The 17,003-nt window shown below is 34.5% G+C and overlaps 1 protein-coding gene, 1 long non-coding RNA gene and 1 pseudogene across 2 annotated transcripts in view; 1 reads left to right on the top strand and 2 right to left on the bottom strand.

Annotated features, from left to right (window-relative positions):
* The window catches only part of LOC109723160 (probable acyl-activating enzyme 16, chloroplastic), a 28,960-nt gene extending 20,617 nt beyond the window's left edge, over positions 1-8,343 (bottom strand). Inside the window, 8 exon segments of the mRNA XM_020251417.1 lie at positions 1,451-1,518; positions 1,614-1,763; positions 1,953-2,071; positions 2,968-3,185; positions 5,200-5,287; positions 6,104-6,218; positions 7,277-7,451; positions 7,965-8,343. Coding sequence (XP_020107006.1) covers positions 1,451-1,518; positions 1,614-1,763; positions 1,953-2,071; positions 2,968-3,185; positions 5,200-5,287; positions 6,104-6,218; positions 7,277-7,451; positions 7,965-7,999 — 968 coding nt within the window. The 5' untranslated portion in view covers positions 8,000-8,343.
* Positions 12,112-13,563, bottom strand: LOC109722912 (annotated as a pseudogene).
* LOC109722753 lies at positions 14,072-16,099 on the top strand. The gene is made up of 4 exons (XR_002219536.1): positions 14,072-14,169; positions 14,573-14,628; positions 14,714-14,783; positions 15,790-16,099. It is a non-coding gene; the product is annotated as an uncharacterized LOC109722753 (long non-coding RNA).

A 17,003-nucleotide genomic window follows, 5' to 3' on the forward strand; every position in this document is an offset into this window, starting at 1 on the left:
ATAGATCACAAAAACTTGCAACACAGAGAAATTTGAAATAAGTCAATCAAAAATAGGTAAAAATTGTATAGAAACCCCCTCGACTATAGTCCCCTAAACTTCTCTTTTCTCTTTTCTTTTTGCAGTTACCATAGACTTAACTTTTGTTCTTTTTTATTTGAGTTGTACTAACATTTCTGCTCCCTTTTTCAACTGATAGAACTTGTAAGTTAACGGAGCCATTAACATTGGTAGAATCCCCAATTTCGCCAAACTAATAACTCAAAATTAGAACGATTGCTGATCAAATATCTCAATAAAACTTAATATCAAATTGAACAACAATTGACATGTGTCAGCAAAGAAAATGAGTTGAGGGACCTCCAAATAATTGTATATGAGAAACGCAAACAAAATCTGCTTAGCACTGTTCTTCCTAGCACAAGTATTCCGGAACCAGGAATTGATCTTGTAATATAAGTACAAATGCTACAATGTTGTTTCATGTCAAGTTTTTGTATGCTAAAGTTTTGTGCAATTTTCTTTTTGTAGCAACAAACACACTTTTTGCTAAGTATAAAAATATCGATAAGTTCGACCATACATGGGTTTGAAACATTCATTTAGTCTACTACTACAAAGGTTGCTTGTTACATATATTTGTTCAATTCCATCAGTTGTTTGGGGTGCAGCAAAGGCCTAAAAACAGTTGTATGAACACCATATAAAATTAGTAGCTATTTTATTTTTCCTAAAGCATTAAGTTTTCTATTTGTAGTGACTCTTTGTGCCAACTGGCACATAACCTAAAACTGGGTAAAAACTCAGTTATTGTCTAACTTAGATATTGCAATTTGTAGCACATTTGTGTTGGTTTAAAGAGGACAGTATCCTGCCTTGTGGCGGGAGGCCAGGTTGGGCTGAGTTACATTCGAAATGGCGGAAGGTTAGGTTGGGCCGTGTCATGTTCGAAGTAGCGTGAGGTTGGTTGGGCCGAGTCACAATCGAGACCCGTAGGCACTGTGTTTGTACGCTTTAATTGAATTGGTTGCGTAACAGTTTGAGCTTTTGGGATAAATGGTTAGCACTAATGGTCCGACAATTTTAACTAGAATTAAGGTTGATACAAAACTTAATGATGACTAGAAAGATTTGAGTTATCACACAATTATAGATCCCTATTTTTATGAGCAGCGAAAAGTATCTAACTTAGCGAGTATGAAGTAACTAGATTACGTTCTTAGAATTATTTTAGTCTAGCGATAGCAATTAAAACACTAATATGTACTATGCAGAATTTAACTAAGTTGATGCCAAATGATTTTGTAAAGAAACCTAATAGCAGTAAATAGAACTAATAGATAGTGCTAAAAAGATCTATTCTGCAACTCTAATGGCTATATGTGTTGCCGATGGTCATCAAAAGTTACGTTATTAGAAGTCAAATAATCATCACTGAGGACACACTAACCTATATAGCATTTCATAGATTGTAGGAATAGAATAAACGAAATGTGGTTGATACCGCCGCAAATCATCCTATCAGAACACATAATTTGAAAGTCAAATATACAAGAAGTGATCAACACACTGCCGGTACTTAAAAAGGACAAAAAAAAGTAGAAAGGCGATACCTTAAAATATTTTACGTTTGTGTAAATTTGCTTGACACCACGCGTGAATATATAATACTCGTTAGCTCGTTCGTACGCATGCCAAGATGGAAGCATGCTTAGGAACTTGTCTCCAATTTCTGCAAGAACACATTCCAACAGGGTCTCTATCTACAACAAAGATCACATGAACAGCTTAATATGAACTGCATATATGCATTACAGTTGTAAAATGAAACTTACAATCATCGGGACATAACATCATAGGTTTTTAGAAGTTTGTACTAGACATGTTGGTTATGAAATATTTTAGTTACAGAGACTTAAGAAGAGAATATATGTAATTGCTCATAATCAAACCTGATGCCGGAGATTTCGATGCGTCAACATTACACCTTTTGGCGTGCCGCTTGTTCCGCTTGTGTACATCAATGTCGCAACATCGTCGGGATTGATTGTTCCAAATGTATGAAGTTGCCCTGTGAGATTAATCATTCAGTTCATCTATAAGCGAGCCGCTTAAACAATGTAGTATGTCGTATAAGATAGAAAATAGAAGGCCTTAACATGGGAAAAATTATATACTGCAGAGAAGATCTAGATGAATGGTTTGTGAGATTTTCGTTTCTCGCAAACCGCATAAAATGACTACAGATTTTTGAACTAGAGGCTTTCTCTTAGACGGATAATTAATCGTCAGTTCTTGATTGTTTTCACGACAATAATCTGGATTAAGATGCTAAGGTTCTAATTATAGCACACCAACTAGTTTAAATTCAGTTGTCAATAGTCACTCTTGATGAATTTGAAGCCTTTCTATACGACGCATAACAGTACATTCATTGTTGTCGCGCGAGTGTTCAGATGTGAATCAGACAACATTTATCATAGGACTAAGTTGGGTTCAGTAGGCTAAATCAAGTAGGTCAATTACACTCTATTGTCGAAAATAATAGTTGAACAACCCCGAGTTAGTTCTTTCGATACCCAACTGTGCTCGCAGTAGTAAAGTGCCATGTATGGTTAATCCCTACTATATTCCCATACTGTAACTTCTTATTTTCGTGTTTTCGTTGTTGATAGTATTCTCTGAACTATTCACTTCAACAACTTCACTATTGATCTTTCTGTTATTCTTCTGGTGGGGATTGAAGATGTATAAAATGCAAACTACGTAACTACAAATTTAAAACTCTTGAAATAGCTAATTTATATCTAAATGGCTAAACATTTAGGCACTGATCGTTTGAGCTTTTGTGGAAGTTTAATATAAGTACAGCTATTCGAGAAGCCCTAACAGTTTTCTTACTAAATTTTGTAGAACCTTCTGATGCACGGTGCATTCAAATTTAGAGCATGGAGATGTGATTAAAACAATTACCTTCTTTGTATGATTTAAACAATGCGTCGTGACTTTCCTGTCCCAGTTTTGTGATTTCTCTGTAGTCGTAGAGTGGTATGTCCTTTAAAGCATTACTTTTTATGCACGATTTGTCACCCCAAAGTAGAACAATGAATCTTAGAGAAACGCGGGAGAGAAAAGTTTCACCAAGCCTGTTAAGGAATTGTGGATTATCCGCAACAAGCGCTATACTGCGAAAACAAACATCGAAAAAAATGTAAGTCATCATGAAGTGTCACAATATAATATGAAAAGAAGAGTTCAACTAATACCATTTTCAAAAAAACTCAAACTTGCTATTATCGACAGAAAATGTGAAAACTATTGATTATCCTAAAAGCTTCAGTTATTGGATAAGGATGTTTTTAGTGCTTTTTTATATTCTACACATCCCCTCACCTATGGGCTTCTTTTTTTCTTTTTTCTTTTTTTAATATGATGTGATCCCAAATTAAACGAGAAAAAAGAAGAGAAAGAAGAAACTACGAGCCTAGTCGGATTTGATGTTGAAGCCTCTTTCTCTAATACCATGTGAAACAATAGTAGAAAAATACTATGTTATCAAATTAAGACATATTGATCAAATTTTTTGGGGGTAAAATGTAGATAACCTCCCTATAAATATCTCATTTTCTAATATACTCCTATGTCCTTTAAATATCTGTATTTTTCTCCTTAAAATTTAGGGTTATAGCAATACTTAACTCTATACTGTTATAATTTCGTCACTATTTCATACATAAATTATATGGTATAGTAAAGAAGCTCAGTACCCATTATATTTTTAAAGATGTTGGGAATACATAAGAATCTTGTATTTTCTCTCATATAAAGTAACTTTATGGAAGAGATCCCTGACTATTTACTAATTAACTTTCCTTTTTTTGTCATTTCTGGGAATTTAATGAGAATATTAAAAATACTTGTATCATGCAATTTATAGATAGAATAGTGACGAAATTAGTGATGAGTTAAGTGCTATAATTTTAAATTTTAGGGCAGGCCAGAAAGTAGAGGTTTTTAAAATATAGAATATAAAATAGAAAGGCTATTAAATATCGGAAGATTTTTTATATTTTAGTCTTTTTTTAAGAAAGAAATGCTTTGGGTCCCCCACTTTGGAGTACCCCAATATGTTATTGACATGTTGGTATACCCATGTGGAAAGATTAGGGTTTAGAGTTTAGAGTAAAATGATGGTGCTTAGGACTTAATAAATGGTTGTTGGGATTTAGTAATTAATATTTAGAGGTAATAATGATATTGTCATGTCATCAACAGTATTATAGAGTATTTTTAGGGCACCTGTAGAACAACAGCTTTTTTTATATGCTTAATTAAACTAAGAATCTCTTTCTTGATATTAATTAAACTAAGAATCTCTTTCTTGATATCTAAAACTTATCATTTGAATTTATAAGAAAAATAATTGTTACTTTCTAAGGGAGTGTCTGGTTCCACGTAAAACTGTGAAAAAAAATTTCAGTAAAAAAAAAAACTTTTCAGAGGAAAACAAATTTGATGCTCTTTAATATTTGGTTTGTAGAAAAAGAATAGTAGTTTTTACATGACGGTTGCTTCGTTGAAAGAAAAAGAAAAATAAATAAAAAACTATTTAATATTTTTTTTAATATATATTATTAATATATAACAATTACTGTACTATATATTATAATTTATATTTATAGATTAAATATATTTAAAATTATAATAAACATATTACATAATTTATATAAGAGTTATATATATAGGGATATTAATAAATAATTATAAATTTATAAAAAATTATTATATAATAATATCTCTATATAAAAATAAAATACGATATATATAATAAATATATATATATATATATTTACAAATAAAATTATATATATAATGATAACGTGGTCCAAGAGGCCGAAGTGGCCTCGTGGACCGTGTAAAAACACTGTCATGAGCCGCCTTTTTTCCTCCTTTACGTTTTCCGCCGCTCTCACGCGAAAAACAAAAGAGAGAATTTTCTCCCAAATCTATAAAACTGTTTTTCACGGAATATTTTTTTACGTCGCTCTAGACGAGCCGCAAACCATTTTTCCACCAAATTTTTTTTTGCACCTACTTTTACATCAAACCAAACACACCCTAAGCTAAAATTTGAAGGAAAATTTTATTGGTGTGTATAGTTTCTACTGTTCCGTAGTTGATAGATAAATTTAAACTCACCTGTCAGAATGGCTATATATTTGCATTAATTCTTCATCTGAAGATCTTGTACCTCGAACCACGTTGACAGCGCCGGTCGCCATAATTCCTGGAGCAGATTATCTAAAACTTAAGGCACGAAATCTGGTGATACATAAGCAATAAGTGAGAGTAAATAAGACCATTTTTTTCAACTAATAAATTTTGTCATGTTTGAATAGGTCATTAGATAGATTCAACTATCTATTTCAATCTTTCTTCTTTTTTTTTTTCTATATTTCTGAGTTTAAGTACTTTCATGATATGATGGTCCAAGATTCCATTTTGTACCACGCTTTTGCGCACTTATACGTATTACTCTTCAAAAATGATTAGCTAAAAAAGAAAGCTAAAATACAAAAAACTTTCTGGTAAATATCTATTTTTTTATTTTTTCTGTTATGACTTTCAAAAATCTACATTTTGCCCGTTTAAAATTTAATAAACATTTTTAAGAGATTACGGCATTAATGAAAAGAGAAAAATGATCAAATTGCCCTCACTTATTCTATAAAAAAATAATTTTTGATATATTTCTCTTATCTTTAAGGGTATTTTCGATATAAATTATAAAAAATGGACGAAGTAGTGACAGAACTCTGACACAGTGGGGCTAACTACATTAACTTAAAATTTTGAAGGGCTAAAATATAAAATTTAAAAGTCGGAGAGGAAAAATAAAAAAAAGTGGATGTGTACTGAGAAATTTTCTGTATTATAACAAAAAATATGCACCTATCAGTTCGAAAAATTTTGTCAAAATGACTTTGAAAAAACCATGCATTTTGATACCCAAAATTCTAAGCTGAAATCCGAAATATAACACGAAAATTAATATATTACGACAACGAACAAATAACACCTATGAGAGTTTAAAGTAATAGACCTTGATCAGCAACCAGCCACCTGCAAGAGTTGTCAGCAAAAAGCGCCAGCTTCTCGTCAGGATTAACTCCCATTACCCTTAAACCTTCTGAAAAATTCAGAATTTCTTGCTCAAGCTGTAACAGGATAAAAGAAACATGATATGTAATTTGAGAAACATTTCCTTTAAAAAAAAAAAGAAAAGAAGAGAGAGAGAGAGAGAGAGAGATGTGAATGCACTAGTATATGATGTCAAAAAGCAATATGAAGAAAATCCTTCTAGTATAGAGTTGATAAACAAAAAGAAACATGAATAAGACAACAATATAAGGGGCATTTGGATGTACAACAGTTATAACTATATGCATCTTGTTTTGTTGGATGTAGTAGAAATTACTGTAATAATAAGTAATTTGTTTGGTTGTATACAGTTGAGAAGTGCAATTTTAAATTTAGTAAACTTCAATTTGTGCCCTCATGGTTGCGGTTCAAAAAGTTACACTTAATTATCCTAAGATTTTATCCTGATTTTTATCCAAAAACTTTACTATCAAGTAAGGTATCAAAGTGAATTTTTTTTGATAACTAGAAGATAATGAGTGTAACTTTTTGAACCAAAGGTGAATCAAATTAAAGTTTACTCTTTTAAATTTGGAAAATTCCACTTGTACACTACAAAAAGAGGGTATAGATCTTATATCCCCCATCATAGGACTCGCAAAAGTTCAAATAAATTTTAGTTAAAAAAAGATGATCCTTAGATGTACACCCCACTTTGTGAGGCACCAGTAGCATTGCTCTTTAAATTTTATTAGTTGATATATGTGATGGTCAAAATACCTCCTATGTAGAAAAAGAAAATTATTTAAAAAGTAATTAGTAAAGTAAGCTAACTTTTTATTTAAACTTAAAGTCTCTTCAATTGTTGCAAGTTAGAACTGTGACCAATTTGGGTATAGTTATAACTGCAGCAGTTGAATTAAAATACATCAAACAAAACACTAAAATTGAATATGCATTCAATTACAACTGTAGTGCTACTACAGCATTATTAATTGGGAATAATTCTAAACAATTTAAACGTGAAAATCTTATATTGCACCGTATTAATAGAGAAAGAGAGGAAACATTTCGAAGACATGGAACAAAAATGCTATACATGTAAGTTACATTTTTTTTTTTTTCTTTTTTTCACCTGGTTATAAGTTAATTGTGATGGAGGCTTGTGATAAGGATCCACCAAAGCAACTCGATCGCCGAATTTTTCGGCCGACGACCTCCAAATATCCGGAACTGACTGCCATTCTGGTGAGGCCAAATTATTTCCGGCAGGCCAGACTGCACTCTCCAGAAAAGGTGAGCACCTCCTCCTCACCTCACAATACTCTACCTATGATCCAAATTCAAAAGCTTTCAAGTCTAGTTAGTTTTACTTCCTAATAAAAGATCCGAAAAACGAAAACTAGTGTTTTAGTTCTTAGGCTTTGGAGTAATCGCTTTAAGTTAAGTCCACGTTTTGAATCGAACGCAAAACAGGAGTTTTCGACACTCTGCTACAGGTTATGCAACTTCCATATTTGTGTCGGCCCCGACGTCTGCTGCTGGAAATGGACTCCCCATGCCACTTTCTCCACTTCATCAGCATACAATCTGTTCTTTGCTGGATCCACATTCGACTCGACCCCGATCACTGTTTGGTACTCTTTTGCGCCACCTCGAGTGCAGTTTTTTACGTGGCTTTTATATAAAAATCGAATTTTAACTCTTGAAAACCTTCGGCGTCGTGGTTGGATTCTCGCCTCAAGATGTGAGCTTTGCCTTAATGCTGGCGAAGATATTATTCACTTATTCCTGCTTTGCCCCTACTCCCTAGCTGTGTGGGCATCTCTCAATCTTCTTCCTTGTCTGCCTCAACCATCTTTTTTGGGATTTGGAGACTCTTGGGCAATGTGGTCTTCTCGCTTACCTAAGGATATTCGAAAGGTTGGGAACACCATCTTCAGCTGCTTCGCTTGGACCATCTGGTCTGAGCGAAATCGTCGCATCTTCGACAACACTTGCTCTACTCCCCTCTCCACCGCAAGCCGTATTCGCATGCTAATCGCTGATGTCGATATTTCATCTTTGACTTGATCACTTTGTGTCTCCTCAGTTTTTATTTTTAGATGCTTTTATGTACTGTTTGCTTGAAACCTTGTATTATTTTTAATCTTTAATTTTTAACACCTTGGTCAGCCCTTTTTGGCTGACCTGTTTTCTTTTTCAAAAAAAAAAGAAAAAAAGNAAAAAAATCGAACGCAAAGTCTCGAGTGCAAACTAGGGGTGCTCGTCTGAACTGAAAAGACCGGTAATTACCGAATAATTATGCAGAAGTAGTTCTTATTTTATCTGAACGGATTTTGCCCCTACGACGGAAAATCTTGAATATATATAATAGAGCAATACTATCCATATACCCAATATACAGGTCTAAAGTTTACACTTATAGTTTCTTTATGGTCCATATCTTTTTCACTGGTCCTATTAATTTTAATCTTAATTTTTTAACTAAAATATAAGAGGGTTTTATAAACCCTTTGATCTAGGGGTATAAAATTTATAACCCTGTAAGGAGCGTACTGCTAGCATTTTCCTATGTAATAAAAAGGATTTTCTCATATTTATTTCTAGAAAAACGATAAAATATTATACTTTTGATGCTCAAACTATGAATTGTGTGACACTTTGGTTTTCAAATTTTAATTTGTTGTAATTTCTGACTCGTACGTTTTGAATTATCGCAATTAGGTCCTATTGTGATTGATGATGTAAAAATAATTAAAATGTTATATCATAAAGATTAAGATAAAAATTACAACAAATTAAATTTTGTGGACCAAAGTATCACACAAGTCATAGTTTGAGGACCAAAACTGTAATTTACCCTTCTATAAAATTTTGAAATTAAAGATGTTCAAAGTTCAATTATTAAATATATCCTCTAAAACTCTAAATTACGCAAATTTAACATTTTCTTTCATGTCCGGACTCGAAACTGTTTGTAGGCCTATGATGTGCACCGGAATTAAATGAGATGAAATCAAGTACGTTAGGAGTCTGGCATGACTCGAACTCAAGTCTTACTGTTCGGTTTATTAATTTCCAGTAGCTTAAGCTAATAAAGAGCAATATTTTTATATCTTTTACACTTAACATTTCTGATAGCTTAAACTATTAGAAAACAACGATTACTATATAATTCACCTTCAAACAGAAAAGAACATGAGATTGTCGAGTCGGACCCCACCAAAGCCCGCCGCATCGTCCCGGGAAGATTTCGTTGCCCCCGACCCGATTTGTTCTGGGCCGATTGTGGCCGCGAGGAACGGTAACGGGTTTAGAATTGAAATAGAGAGGTATTTGAATCATCAGTACCAGTACTCAGAGAGAGAGAGAGAGAGAGAGAGAGAGAGAGAGAGGTGTAATATGATGGATAGTAAGGGGAATGAGTGAGAGGGGAATTTGAAACTTTTGTATAGTATGGGGGTGGGGGCGGTGGGGGGGGAGACGTTGGGACCGTTGGAGGCACGGTTGGGGGGAATTTAAAATGCGCGGAGCCATCACAAGCACGTGTGCGGAAAAGCAACAACCCTAACACAAAGATTGATTTGGTCGCTGCACGTGTGCACAAATTTATGTGATTTCTGATGCATTGTAAAAAAAAAAAAAAAAAGGGGTGCGCAGGGAACCGAAATATTCATAGGCTTAAGTACACGTTTACTTCAGTATTATTTTTATTTATTTACTATATATTATTTTTAAAAAAAAATATTATTGTATATTTATACAACTTTTTAAATAAAAAATTCTAAAAATTTTTTTCTTTTCCAAAATATCGCTCTCTATAAATATAATTCCAATCACATACTAACAGCATCATTCATTCAATTTTGATGGAATAAATCACAATCGTATATTTTTATTTTATTTTTAAATTATTATAAAATATACTAATTTTTAGTTATTTTTATTTATGAATATTTTTATCTTTTGGTATTTTATACGACGTGCATTTTGCGCACACTTAACTAGTTTATTTTAGAATTATACTACTATACTATTGATAGCATCAAGTCATTAGTGCTATTAGGTTTTCGGCCTTTGGATGAAGAAATGTACGCTTAGGATGATAATGATTCTCTGGAGTTGAGTGGGCAGTTGTTTGAATAGCATAATCCAACGGACGAAAATAGTCAAAGGGGTAGATCTAACGGCGGAAAACTTAGTAGAACCAAGTGCTCGGTGCTATTGATAGTATAGTGGCTGGACTCTTTATATTATTATATTTTATCAATCTCTATACTATATTTTAAATTTATTTTTATTTTTCTATCTTGTACTTTTTTTTTTGCTTATAGATTTCAGTAAACTATTTTTTTTCTCGCCAATCTCCACATTACTGTTTACAAATATATTGTATTAGACAAAATTTAACAACTTTATTAAGAGACAGTACTTAAATAGTAAAAAAATAGGAAAATTAATAAATCTCCATAATACACTTATTAAAGTTTTTATTTTCATTATGTTTATATATTTAATTATTCTTTATGTCAAAATAAATTAAATATATGCTACTTTTAACCAGTATTTTTTAACAATTTTTATATATAATTATTGGTTCATTACTTATAGTGTAAGAACTAAAAAAAAAAGTTAAATTGTGTCTTTGGAAAAAAAAAAAAGAAAAGTATATTGTAGAAAGTAAAAAAGCCTTCTTATATTTTAGCTTCTATCTCAATTATTCCTTGCATTAAGATTGCATCAATTAATTCTCCCCTTGCACCTCGTGACCATCTCAAATGAATCCAAACATTTCGAAAATGTCAAATTAGGTAAAGCTTCACAAAACGAGTTAGTATATTATACTGTTCCATATCTCAATATCTACTTAATTTGCAACTCAAAAAACAGATAAAAAATTTAGATAAAAAAGATCTTCCATTTTGTTAATATAATAAAAATTGACAATTATTGCGCATTTTTGTTCAATTTATATGGTTCCGTTGCATTATTATAAGTAGTTTCATCTCTATACTTAGTTAATTTTGCTAAGTTTTATTGCTGAATTTAACAATCATACCAAATTAATAACTAGGCCTATTTAAGATAATAGCAAAGTTTCTCTCGAAAAAAAAAGAAAAGATAATAGCAAAGTGTAGGGAGGTAATTGATATAATTTTTAGGGGCAATTGCCTATATACCCCTGAAAAGTTCCTGGTTTTCTTATTTACCCCTCTTAGAAGTCTAATATTGAAAATACCCTTCTTATATTCCAAGTCTTTCTAATATATCCTTGGAGTTAAGCTCCGTTAGTGATCTGCCGTTATCTCTGTAAAATTACCATTTTGCCCATTCCAATATACCCTTCTACCGTAACTAACTTTTCTTATATACCCTTAATATAGCAAATATTTTTCTTATTTGCCCTTCAAATATCAATTAATTAATTAAATACGTCGAGATTGATCGCAGCTAAACCAACCTTGGTAGCTGGAGGCATAGTTAGTTAATTCGGATTCGGCAAAAATTCGGTACGGATATAATTCGGATAAAATTCGTCTTTTAATTTTTAAATTCGTTGAAAAATACGGCTAAAAAACGGATTCGGCAGTTATTCAGATACGTGATTTATACGGGTATTATACGTTCACCAATTAAAAATTCGGGATCAAATATAATTTTTATATATAATTTTTAAAAATTTGGTATTATACTATATATATATTATTATTATTATAATATTTATATATAGATTAAATATATTTAAAATTATAATAAACTTATATTAATAATATATAAGAGTTATATATTTAAAAATATTAATAAATAATTACAAATTTATAAATAAAATATTATATAATAATATTTCTATATAAAAATAAAATACTATATGAATAAATCTATTAGTTATTATTATTATTATTATTATCATCAGAAAACACGACAGTTGATTTACAGGAACATAGTTATTAAATAATTAAGCGCTAATTACTTAATAATTGTCATTAGTGAGAGGATGATATGTACGGCTAATAGGGGTGGTTTAGACTTTAGATCGAGCACCTGGGAGACGACGATGTGGCGCACGTGCGAGGATACCCGGCCATCGTCCCCGTTCTCGTGCGCGTGCCCGTGCGTGTGGCCGTGGGCGTGGCTGTGGTGGTGGTGGCTGTGGCCGTGCGCCGCCGCGTGCGCGCGCATCTTGACGATGTGCACCGCGTCGCTGCCTTTGGCGGAGCCCTCGTCCTCGTCCTCATCCACGGGTGGCTCCGGCGCCGCCGTGATGATGGAGCGCTCCTCGTCGTCCTCTGCTGTGGCGTCGGTCTCGGCGGCGGCGGCGGCACGGTGCTTGCGCTAGCAGAACTGGATGGCGAGGAAGTCGAGGACGAGGGTGGCGAGGGCGGCGGCCATGGTGACGAAGCCGGAGAAGGGGAAGCGACGCCAGGGGAAGCGGAGGAGGCAGGGGTCAGTGAGCGCGGCCTCGGCGTTGTGGAGCATGTGGACGAAGCCCGTGGCGAGGATGGCGCCTGCGGCGAAGGCCTTGGCGAGGGCGAAGAAGCAGCTCTCCGTGCTCAGGAGGCGCCGCCGCTTCCGCCCCGCCGGCAGCGGGATCGCCACGCCCACCATCCCCGCCACCAGGATCGCCGCCATCGCCGCCAGCTTCAGCCGCAGCGCCGCCGCATCGTCGCGGCACCCCTCCTCCTCCTCCACCGTGCCGCCGCAGCTTCGCGCGCGTGGTCTGGGAGGCGGCGTGCGTCATTCTCGCCCGTGGTCTGGGAGGAAATGAGGTGAGGTGGAGGCGGAGGAGCCGGCGAGATGGAGGCGGAGGAGCCGGCGATCAAGTTGGGACTTGGGAGAGAAAGAGGATAACTTAAGGAATTAGCATAATAAGTTAGGGGTAAAATAGATATTTTATATAGATTTTAACTCTAGTATACATTTAACCCATATTTAATCCGAGTTAAGTTAACAGGGGATAACTGCGGGGTATTTTGGAATAACAGTAGAATATATGAGGGGCATTTTAGAAAGAAAAAAAAAGTAGGGATAGATCAGATATTTTCAGACGCATGAGGAGTATATAGGCAATTATCCCTAATTTTTAATGCATGGGGGTTTATTGAGATTGGAGCTAAAGTGCAAAGGGGCTTTTTATTATTTACCCTAAAATTAAACCAAATCAATTCTGGCTTTTATTTGGTTTTTAGAAAAAAAAAACTCAGAAAATATGGTTGAAAATGTTTTTGTCATTTGTTTGGTTTCTAGGAAAAAAAAATTGCTTTTCTCCAAAAATTTTCTCATATTCCACCAAAATGATCCCCCTTCTATTTTCTGGATAAAAAAATTTATGTTTTAAAAACCGAGTCAACAGCGAATCAGAAATGTTACTGGGTCAAAGAGTCATTATTTCAATCAATGGTGAACTAGTGACATCAGCATGACATGATAAATATTTAATTATTATTTTTAATTTTATTACATATTATATAATATTTTATTACTTTAATGTCATACTTAATTATAAAATATTAATTTCTAAACCAAGTTAAGTAGATATAAGTTTCTGCGTTTCACTTTTATAAGACTAATATGTCGCAATATAAAATAAAATCAGCTAGGTTGATTTTAAGCCATCGGATATTAACATAATTGAGATTAAATAATAATAATAATCTGATTTAAAGCAGCTTTTTCACTTATCCAGCTCAATCGAACTGCTTTATAGATTAAGTGTAAGATACGGACTTTTGTCACTTGTGTAGGTGTGAGAAGGAGGGTGGAAATGAGGTGAAACCGTTTTGGCGCGAAATTGACGCGAAAACGGATGATTTGGGCCAACATTTTATTATGAGAGTCATCTTGCAAATAGCAAAACTTTTGGACTAAGATGCAAATGGGCAACTTAGTGGAATTCCACTAACTCTCCATCCTTATCCCTTTCCCTCACCCCTCAGCCTGATGGAGAAGAAGAGAAAGGAAATGAGAGAGAGAGAGAGAGAGAGAGAAAGAGAGAAGTAGTAGAAGAAGAAGAAGAAAAGATTGAAGGTATTTTTTTTCTCTCTCCCTTTCCTTTCTTCCTTCCTCCCTTTTCCCTTTCTTTTTCTCTTCTTCTTTTCTTTTTCCTTTCCTTCCCCTCTCTTCTTCCCCTGCTGTTGCTGCAGCTTTGCTGCCCTGCTGCTGCTGCTGCTGCTGCTATAGTACCCGCAGCAGCAGCAGCAAATTGCTCCTGCTGCAGGGGCAGCAAGGAAAAAAAAAAGAAAGAAAAAGAAGAGAAGAAAGAAGAAGAAGAAAGAAAGAATGAGAAGGAAAGAAAGAGAGAATTCAAGAGAGAAAGAGATGGAAAGAAAAGAAAAGAAAGGGAATAGTATGCATGAAGGGGAAGAATGAAGTGGATCGAGTGTTTCAATTGGCATAATTCGCTTTTCTAAATTGCAATTGATGCTCGCAGGGTGTCCGAGAGCGTGAATTAGGGTGCTATACATTTTCATTTAGGCGCAATTTAAGGTATTGATGTTCAAATTACGTGAATTGAGCTCTATTGGAAATCTTAGTTCGTTGATTGTAATTCGGAATGTTTCGTCGTGTGTAGTATTTTCGGGCAATCGTGAGAAGGGTCACGTGTAGCATTTCTTTTACCTGAGTCGACATAGCGAGTCGAGGTGGGTTCCGAGTTACCGAAAATGGCGAATTTCCTCTTATGTCTATTTTGGCACAAGTTAAATACTTTTTATCGATCCTCACATGAAACTAAATTTGCACATATATCTACTCCACGAACGTGAAATTTGGTATTGAAACATGATTAAGAGCAGGAATATGAACTTAGCATCAGTATTTGATCATGAGCCGAAGTATCTACATTTGCATTATGAATTTGGTTGATGTGACCTATTGTTTTTAAGTTAAAGCATAGTACAAGATTGTTTTCTCTTTTCTTTGTATTGCTTTGTTTATGTATCGCCAAATCTATTTGAATTTTTGATATTGAGTTTGAGACATGTGTTGACTAGCTTCTATGGATATTATGTGTTGAGTTGATCATTGTAAGAGTAGTTTCTTGTGATTATGGATCATAGCCTGCAGATGCCATCTTGAGTTGACATGCTATGTGATATGATACTTGGTAGGGGTCGCTCCTCTCGAGTGCCGCTCCGGATGCTGGCCAGTGATAGTTGAGACAATAGCCTAGGGGTCGCCATCACACCTGCGGGAGTGTGTCCGCGCACTAGGCAGGCGCAGGCTTGACCGGACCTATGAGTCGGTCATGGCGATTGGATTTCAGGACTATATTTCTTTATTCTAATGGCCAAATAAAGATAACTTGATTTGTAGAGTTATAATTGTATAACTGCATTGATATTCTATCCTATGATTTCACTAGTAATCAATACATTGCTTTCATATTTACTATATGCGGTGAATATCTATAATACTAGTTGAATTCTTGTTAGTCCTCTGCATTTAGTTTATTGTGTACTTCTCTATATGTGGAGTTCTTACCTTGCACTACGATTCAGTGTTACTCTATTTTCTTTTCCTAGTTACCGCTCTTTTAGTTACTTCTGCTCATTTAGACCTAGTGGGAAGGTCGTTGTCGTCGCCGACCGTACCCACTGGGAACTGCTATTAGTAGTTCTCACGCCCTTTTGTGGTCTCCTTTTTCAGGGATAGGTGCACCATCAGTTGAGCGAGGTAAGGGGATTGCGCCTAGTTAGCCACCCTACCAGTATACTTATCTGTAGCAGACTTCCAGATAGTGAGCAATCGTACTTTTCTTTGGACTGGCACAGGCCAGGGCCATTTGCTTGTACTTGATTTTGGGCGTGAATTTATGTATCTTACTACTAATTTCTTGTTGTTCGGTGGTTCAGCTTATGTATAGTGCTCTGCTACTCGTCTTTTGGCTTTTCATGACTCCTCTTAATACTTGTATTGTGCCCGATGGTTTCTTGCAATTCTTGAAAACTGTTTGATATTTTTGCCGCTTCGTTCGGACAGGGGAAACTATGTCCGTTCAGCGGGTCTGTTAGCGTCCCGTAGTCTTCTGTTGCGAACTCGGGGCGTGACATTGAGTCATTGTCGGACATTGAGCCGGCTGATTAGAAGCAAGGTGTTTTGCATGATCGAATTTATTATTTTTTTCAGGAAACAATTTTCACAATTTTTCGAGGAACAAAATATCTCTTTTGTTTGGTACAGCTTTGAGAGTAAATAGTTTGATTTTAGTTAAAAAATTTCAATCCAAAAAAATTTGGATTTGGTTTTGGATTAAAAAAATTGAAAAATCAATCCTAATTAACAAAACCCAAATTATACATTTATATATGTATCAGTATATGTGTGTACAAATATTCGTACAAGTATAAATATGTATGTACATACAGTTATGTATTGATATGGAGCATCAAGTTATTCCCAAAAATTAAATTGATAAATTTAAAAATTAGTAAAATTAAATAAAAAGCCGTACAAACTAATTTTAAAATTTTAAATGTTCAAAAAAACTAACCAAATCGATTTAATTCAGTTTACTTTTCCACACTATTGACTTAGTTGTAATTTTGATTTTTTAATTTTGATTTTGTCAAACCGAATTTCGGTTTCAACTCCGGTTTACATGCAAAGTTGGGTGGATATTTCTTTTTGGTTTAATACACTAAAACTATTAAGTGTGTTCGCACTAAACATTAATTTCAAAAACTCGAGCGGTTAAAAAGACAAATCAATTTTTTAAAAGTGTACAGGCACAGCGCCCATGAATTTCGATTGTGGCTCAGTCCATTTAGCTTCACTCCACTTCGAATATGACTCGGTCTAACCCGACCTCCTACTATTTCGAATGTGAGTCAGCCTAATCTGACCTCTCTCTATGGGGACAG

The sequence above is a fragment of the Ananas comosus genome, linkage group 17 (genome assembly GCF_001540865.1).
Source record: "Ananas comosus cultivar F153 linkage group 17, ASM154086v1, whole genome shotgun sequence".
Taxonomy (NCBI): Eukaryota; Viridiplantae; Streptophyta; class Magnoliopsida; order Poales; family Bromeliaceae; genus Ananas; species Ananas comosus.